Genomic DNA, 6,537 nt, shown 5'->3' on the forward strand with positions numbered 1-6,537 from the left:
ATGAAAGGAGGGAGATCTTACATTTTGAGATTAATGGTGAAATACAATTCCAAGAATAAAGTCGACATTCTGGAGTTTCTAGTTTCTAGAGCAGCAACTGTAACATCAGAAAAGTTACTATACAAACTCAATAATATCTCACTGGAAACAAATCTAAAATTAAATCAAATGAATCCTATTCCTACGAAAGCCGAGAACGGCCATGGATTTTTTTTTATCTCATGATAACGACTTATTAATTCGTTATCTCGAGATAACAAAGTTTGTTTTCTTAATTAATTCATTATCACGAGATAACGAGCTTTGTTATGTCGAGATAATGAAATAATTAATTATTTATCTTGAGAAAACAAAGTTTGTTATCTGGAATAACAAACTTGGTACAAGGGTTGCCACGACGGCTTCGTAACCCACTGGTGTAGTGTTAGGCTGCCGTAAATTACCACTTTACCGTTGGTTGTTTTATTTGTCTGGAGCCGTTGGCAGCTCTTGTAGGTTGTGCAAATCAAGAAAGTTATTAATTATTATTAATTATTTTTACTTTTATTTTGTTTCATTTTGTTGTTCATTCCTTTTGGTTATCAGGAGAAAACGATCTTGTTATATCGAGATAACGAGATAATAAATCAGTATCAGCAAAGGCACCACCAGAGGGGGGGCTTGATTGGCCACTCCAAGTGCCACCCCATTATCTTTACCTCTTCCACTTCAGAGGATGTAGCAGGCTGTGTTTTAAAGCTAGAGTGAAAATACAGGTAACCATGTCATATTAAGGGGGCTAAGTAATGCTCCAAAGTTAGGCTAAATTTTGTCAATGGAAAAACTGGCATTGCCATTTTCAAAAGGATCCTTTGACCTCTGACCTCAAAATAGGTGGATAAAAATGGGTTACCTATAAAGCCTCCCCATTGTACACATGCCCAGTTTATGCTAATCCCAAAGAAGTTTTTGGGTAACAACCATGCAGTTTTTTGCATGTGGGATAAATGTGTTATTTTCACCTAGTGTATTTAAATATTTTTGCATACGGGGTCCCTAGATAACACATGTTTCAGGCCATCCCTGCATAAGTCAGAGGCCTTCTTGTGCTTCCCCTGTCAAAAAAGTCTGTAAACACCCCTGAGTATCAGTCCTTCCTCCTTTCCTCTCAGATTCATGGCAAACTAGCATAAATACTTCATAAAAACTACATACAGATATCTTTATTTAGTATATTATTCTCAAAATGCAAAAAAAAAAATCTTTTTCTCTGACTAACTCGCTAGCAACTAGTAAGAGGGGAGTCTCTTGCTCCGCCTACTGACCAACCCTCAATTTCTTTCCCACTGGCCACAGGTGAAAAGAACACCACACAAGGATTTAAAGTGAGTGTTGCATGTATTGGAGCATATCTACACTGCTTTTGCAGGTTGAAGTGACAGGAAATCAGTAGGTTAGTTTTTACTCTCCGAGATTGCTCAAAACATCATTCCTGCATATTTCAAGACTCTACAGACAGAGGTAAGGTTTACTTGCTTTATATCTTACATTCATGGTATTTAAATCTGGCATTATTATCCAGTGGTACAAAGCTTAAAAGCAATCAGCATCCGAGAAGTAGACGTTTCAGCACCTTGACACAGATGTTTCAGTCCTAGTAATTGGTGACACAAGGTCTAAAGATTTATTCTTTATGTGAAGATAGGAGAACTTACTGGAGGACACTTAGAAGAGTAGCATGAATGAAAGTGAAATGTTCTACATTTTCTATAGCAACATTACTGAAAAAACTATTTCAGAAGCTAATGCTACTGTTTTCTACTGGCAAGACTACAGCTCATGAAGCAGATGCAAAGATGGCTGTCGAGTACCATGCCTCTACAGTGACAAACATGGACATCGAAAACACTAAAATTGGATATAAGCAACTCTTTACAGATGGCAGCAAGCTCCGGTATTCAGGTATAAAGCTTAATTCCAAAAAGGGTTCGGTGATGTGATACCATGAGAGTATAAAAAAGGTGAACTGCCAGTTCCCCTTAGCTCTACAGAGCTTTTTGTTTTTCAGCTCACTGATTTGTTTTCATAGCCCACAGCTTTTTAGTTCAGTCTCTCTCCTCTCATCAACAGAAATCAGAAATTCTTAAGGTTACTGCTGACAACACTATGGATTTTATCCCCCGCTTATTGAAAAATTGAGAAAAATAACTTTTATTGAATCAATTTATTGAAAAGTGAAATAATAAAAAAAAATTTCACACCTGGAGGTAGAATAAGAAAATAAGAAACTGTCAGCAGCAACATTAGCATCCATTTTGAGTCATGTTTGTAGAAACAGTCAGCAGCAGCAGGTCATATATATATATATACTGTATATATAATATATTGTATAGAAGGGTTATCCAAAAACACTATTCCTGTCTAATGATCTTATATATAGACTTTGTCTCAGTTTAACTTCAATATATTTTATATTTTATTTATATAAATTATATATTATTATTATTACTAATATAAGATTGTATCCGTATTACACAACCCAGGTTAAAAATGATACAGCTGCCATTATAATAATTTTGATAGGTCCACTGCATCGTTTTATGTGATATATATTGGTATATGACCTATGATTAATGTTTGCAACACACTATTGTAATGCAGATAAAGCACATATAACATAACCACAACTTCCTTAAAACACTAAATTTTGAATTCCTGTTTTGCTTCCAGTTTATGCATTGAGAAACAGCCCTTTCCGGGTTGCTACACTCTGCCTTGGTCTGCTGTGTGTCATCCTGTTGGCTGGGGTCATAGGTCAGAGTGTCCACTGTGAGTCTACCTCTTTGTTTTCTCTGTCAAAAATCCACATGTTTCCACATGAAAGTTGCCTGTCAAGGTGAAAATCACTAATTTACTGATACCTCTCATCTCTGGCAGACCAAAAAGCAGAGCAAGACCATGAGAGCAACCTAAAAGCCTTGAGTGAAGAGAAAGAGAAACTACAGGTGGACCTGAAGACAGTGCAAAAGGACAAAAGGGATCTTCAGGCCAAAAGTAATCAGTTACAGCAGAATAATGATTACTTAAATAAAAGGAAAGAACAGATACAGATCAATAACAATTTACTGACTGAGCAAACAAACCAACTTAAAAATAGTCAAAGCGAGTTAAAGGCCAGTAACGATGCTTTGAAGAAAGCGAAAGAAGAGCTAGAAGCAAGCAAAGACCAATTGCAGATAAGCAACAATGCCTTGTCTACAGCCAAAGACCTGTTACAAAAAAATTATGATTTAGTGGTCCAACGCAAAAGTGAGTTACAGACCAGATATGACTCAGTGACCAGAGACAGAGACAATTTACAGAACAAATACAATAATGTAACCAGATCCAAAGAGCAGCTGCAAAAGGATTACAATGTCCTGATCAAAGATGTAGAGCATTTGCAGGACAGATACAACTTTTCTTCCCAAGAGAAAGACAAGCTAGAAAGCAGTCACCAAAACCTGACGATAGCAAAAGACACTCTACAGGCCAATTTCAATGTACTTGTTAAGGCAACAGATGAGTTGCGGGCATCTTACATGTCCTTGATTCAGGAAAAAAAAGAGCTAGAAAAGAGTTGCAAAAACGTAACTGTGGAGAGAGACTGGCTGAAGACAAACAATGACAACCTGACTGCTGAGAGAGACCAGCTTCAGATGGAAGTGGAGAGACTGAACGCAACGATTCAAGGTAAGCAGGATTTCGAAAAAAATAACAAAAAGGACACGTGAAGCATATTTCATATTGCAAAATGGCTTCTCAGCTGGGATAGTGCATGCGGCCTTCTTGTTAAAATTATGCATGGTAAAGCTAGGGCCACTGTGCAAGAAACAAAACCTTTTTTTTTATTAACCACAGAAAAAACACCCAACATCACTCTAAACATGTTTTCCACCTTAATGCTTGTAAACACTTTTGTCTCAATGTTTTTGTTATCGATCAATATGTATATTGCATTTTCAGATAAGAAATGCCCCTCTGGTTGGAAGAAATTCGAGTACAGCTGCTACTACACTTCTGATATCAAGAAGAACTGGAATCGGAGCAGAGAATTATGTCAGGCCAAAGGAGCAGACCTGGCAATCATAACAAGCAAAGAAGAAATGGTTTGTGTTTCTGTATGCACTTGTCTATATCTGCATGACTGTACCTGCAAGTGTCCTCATTCATTTTCATGAAAGTGCAACAAATCAGCTTCTTGAGGGAGTTTTAGTTTATTAAAGCTGCACTAATGAATATTTTCACGCTAACAATGTAACAATGTTTGAGTAACGTGGAAGATTCAAAAGTTGAATGCCACAAAGCTTTTTAACCACAACCAGCAAGTTTTGTTTCAGTTCTCCTTAACCAAAAGGAAGTTTGGGCTGGCACAGTGCTTTCTATGCTGAAAATATGGAGCCCTCTACTGGAAATAAATAAAAGAACAATATAGGAAAAATAATAAACAAAGGAGGCAAAGCTAAACTATAGCTACCTTTAAAAATACAACAAACACAATGGAAAGACTTAAAGGCCTAAAATTAGTTTTTGGCCAATGTTTGTAACAATGTTACGAAATTGCAACAAAAAGTAATTTGTGTTAAAGGCCTGTGCTTGTTTTACAGATTTTGGTAGTTAATTAAAAATCATGTATTCATGGTTATTATATTGTCATTGACAATGCAGGATTGTATAATGAAATTGTGATATTAATGTCCAATGTTCACCCCCGTTTTTGGTCTCCACCAACTCCTGAGGCAATATCTTTCTCTTTAGCTGCATAATGTTCTACTATATTCACCAGACAGTTGCTAACTTCATTCATAGCATCATTTCATCCATTTTTAGTATACAATATTGATTAGTGCAACTTTAAGCTATTTATGTAAAATAAACCTCTGCAAAAACTTCCTCTCTCATAGACCTTCATCAATGCCTTGTATGGAAGTGAGAAAGAAGTCTGGATTGGATTATCTGATGGAGGAGTGGAAGGGCAATGGCTATGGGTAGATGGGACACCAATGACCAAACCGTAAGAAACTAAACACACTTCATTTTCAAACTAAAAACTCAAAATGTCTATTCTCAATTTGGATGGCTGTCCTTGTCTTTCAGGTTCTGGGGTAAAGACCAGCCCAACAGCCATTTGGGGAGGAACCAGGACTGTGTGGAGTTCTGGCACCGTGCATCAGGGACTGGTGACTGGAATGATGAGAACTGTGCCATAGAACAAAACTGGATCTGTGAGAAGTAGTTTTCCTAGAGAGCTCTGGATATCCATCTTATGTGAGCACTTTACACACAATGGCACACAGCATTGCTAACAGCTAAAACCTGAAATGTATTGTTGTGATAAGTAATGCATTATGAAATCAACTTTAGCAGATAGCCCATTATGTGCTGGGGCAGGTACATTAATATAGGTTGCGTGGAGCAAACTCTGTAGTATGGAACCAGTTTGGCTCAAAGAGGACCAAGCTTTCCATAGCTATCTGTACATACTGTAGAAACAATTAAGATTTTTCTAAAGAAAGACACTTCATGATTATGTTAATTCATTTGCTAGTGGGATTAATTAATTAAGCATTTCCCAAGAGTTGTACCTATTAAATAGTTCCTGCTGAGCTAGTGATAGAGCATCTGGGTTAAGGTTGAACTGGCTAACATTAATATACGTATTATGCATTATTCATTATGTATTAACAACCATTCAATCAGTGCTTTAACTATTTAAATTGACAAATTAAATGTTATTTTATGTTCTCATATACACCTTTTATGTATTCATTCATGAAAACACACAAATTAAAATAAAAGAATTCACCTTGTACTACTAGTGTAATGAATCACACTCACAGAGTTTGTCAATGTGCTCAAGTCATTTTGACACTACACCTAAAGCTAGAGATAGTAGAATTATTGCCCCAAGGGTATCGATAATGACCTGTGTTGTCTCTAGGAACAATGTCATCTGCCAAAACCCTTGTGGTATTTGTATTGCAATTTGTAATGCATTTGAATGTTACAAGAAGGTGATGGGGTGAATGGTAAGTGTACTAAGTCACTTCTGACTTTTTCTGTGTTAAAACACATCACAATATTTCCCTTAATAACCATGAAAAAATAGAATAACCCTTTACTCACCGTAAATGCCTGTTTTGGTAGAATACCTTGTCAGTAAACATTTTAATGACATTCAATATCCACATTTTGGCAGCTTGCCAGGTACGTTAATTAACAGCATATGTTTTGTGTTAGGTTTGATGTTTGTTTTTTGTAACTATAGATTTTTGAATAGAGAGAAAAACTAAACAAATATTCTTTTCTGAGAGTATTATAAGTCACAATCTTAGTGGTCATGATAAGCGTAAACAAGATAAAGAAACTTAACAACAGACATTGGTCAATAATAAAATGTATAAAAATAATAATAATAACAATAATAAAGCCTCCATTCAAACAATAACTCCAGGCTTAATGGGGCTTGTACAGTCCAATGGGAAACCCAGCTGTCCCACTTGACCTCTTATTATTGCC

General features: G+C 36.2%; 1 protein-coding gene across 1 annotated transcript; it reads left to right on the plus strand.

Annotated features, from left to right (window-relative positions):
* The first annotated feature begins 1,309 nt into the window (after positions 1-1,309).
* Positions 1,310-5,830, plus strand: LOC118327174 (CD209 antigen-like). The gene is made up of 7 exons (XM_035660439.1): positions 1,310-1,500; positions 1,809-1,941; positions 2,710-2,808; positions 2,917-3,711; positions 3,985-4,127; positions 4,923-5,032; positions 5,116-5,830. The coding sequence occupies exons 2-7, from the start codon at positions 1,836-1,838 to the stop codon at positions 5,252-5,254; spliced, it is 1,392 nt and encodes a 463-aa protein (XP_035516332.1). The 5' UTR covers positions 1,310-1,500; positions 1,809-1,835; the 3' UTR covers positions 5,255-5,830.
* Positions 5,831-6,537: the final 707 nt, after the last annotated feature.

Source organism: Morone saxatilis, unplaced genomic scaffold (genome assembly GCF_004916995.1).
Source record: "Morone saxatilis isolate NCDOM2014 unplaced genomic scaffold, NCSU_SB_2.0 Contig17, whole genome shotgun sequence".
Taxonomy (NCBI): Eukaryota; Metazoa; Chordata; class Actinopteri; family Moronidae; genus Morone; species Morone saxatilis.

What these genes read in the sequence shown, in the direction of transcription:
- LOC118327174 (XM_035660439.1), top strand. Translation starts at nt 1,836, where the DNA reads ATGGCTGTCGAGTACCATGCCTCTACAGTGACAAACATGGACATCGAA. An exon ending in ACTGAACGCAACGATTCAAG is followed by an intron (nt 3,712 to 3,984) that starts GTAAGCAGGATT and finishes TTGCATTTTCAG; the next exon opens with ATAAGAAATGCCCCTCTGGT. An exon ending in TAACAAGCAAAGAAGAAATG is followed by an intron (nt 4,128 to 4,922) that starts GTTTGTGTTTCT and finishes CCTCTCTCATAG; the next exon opens with ACCTTCATCAATGCCTTGTA.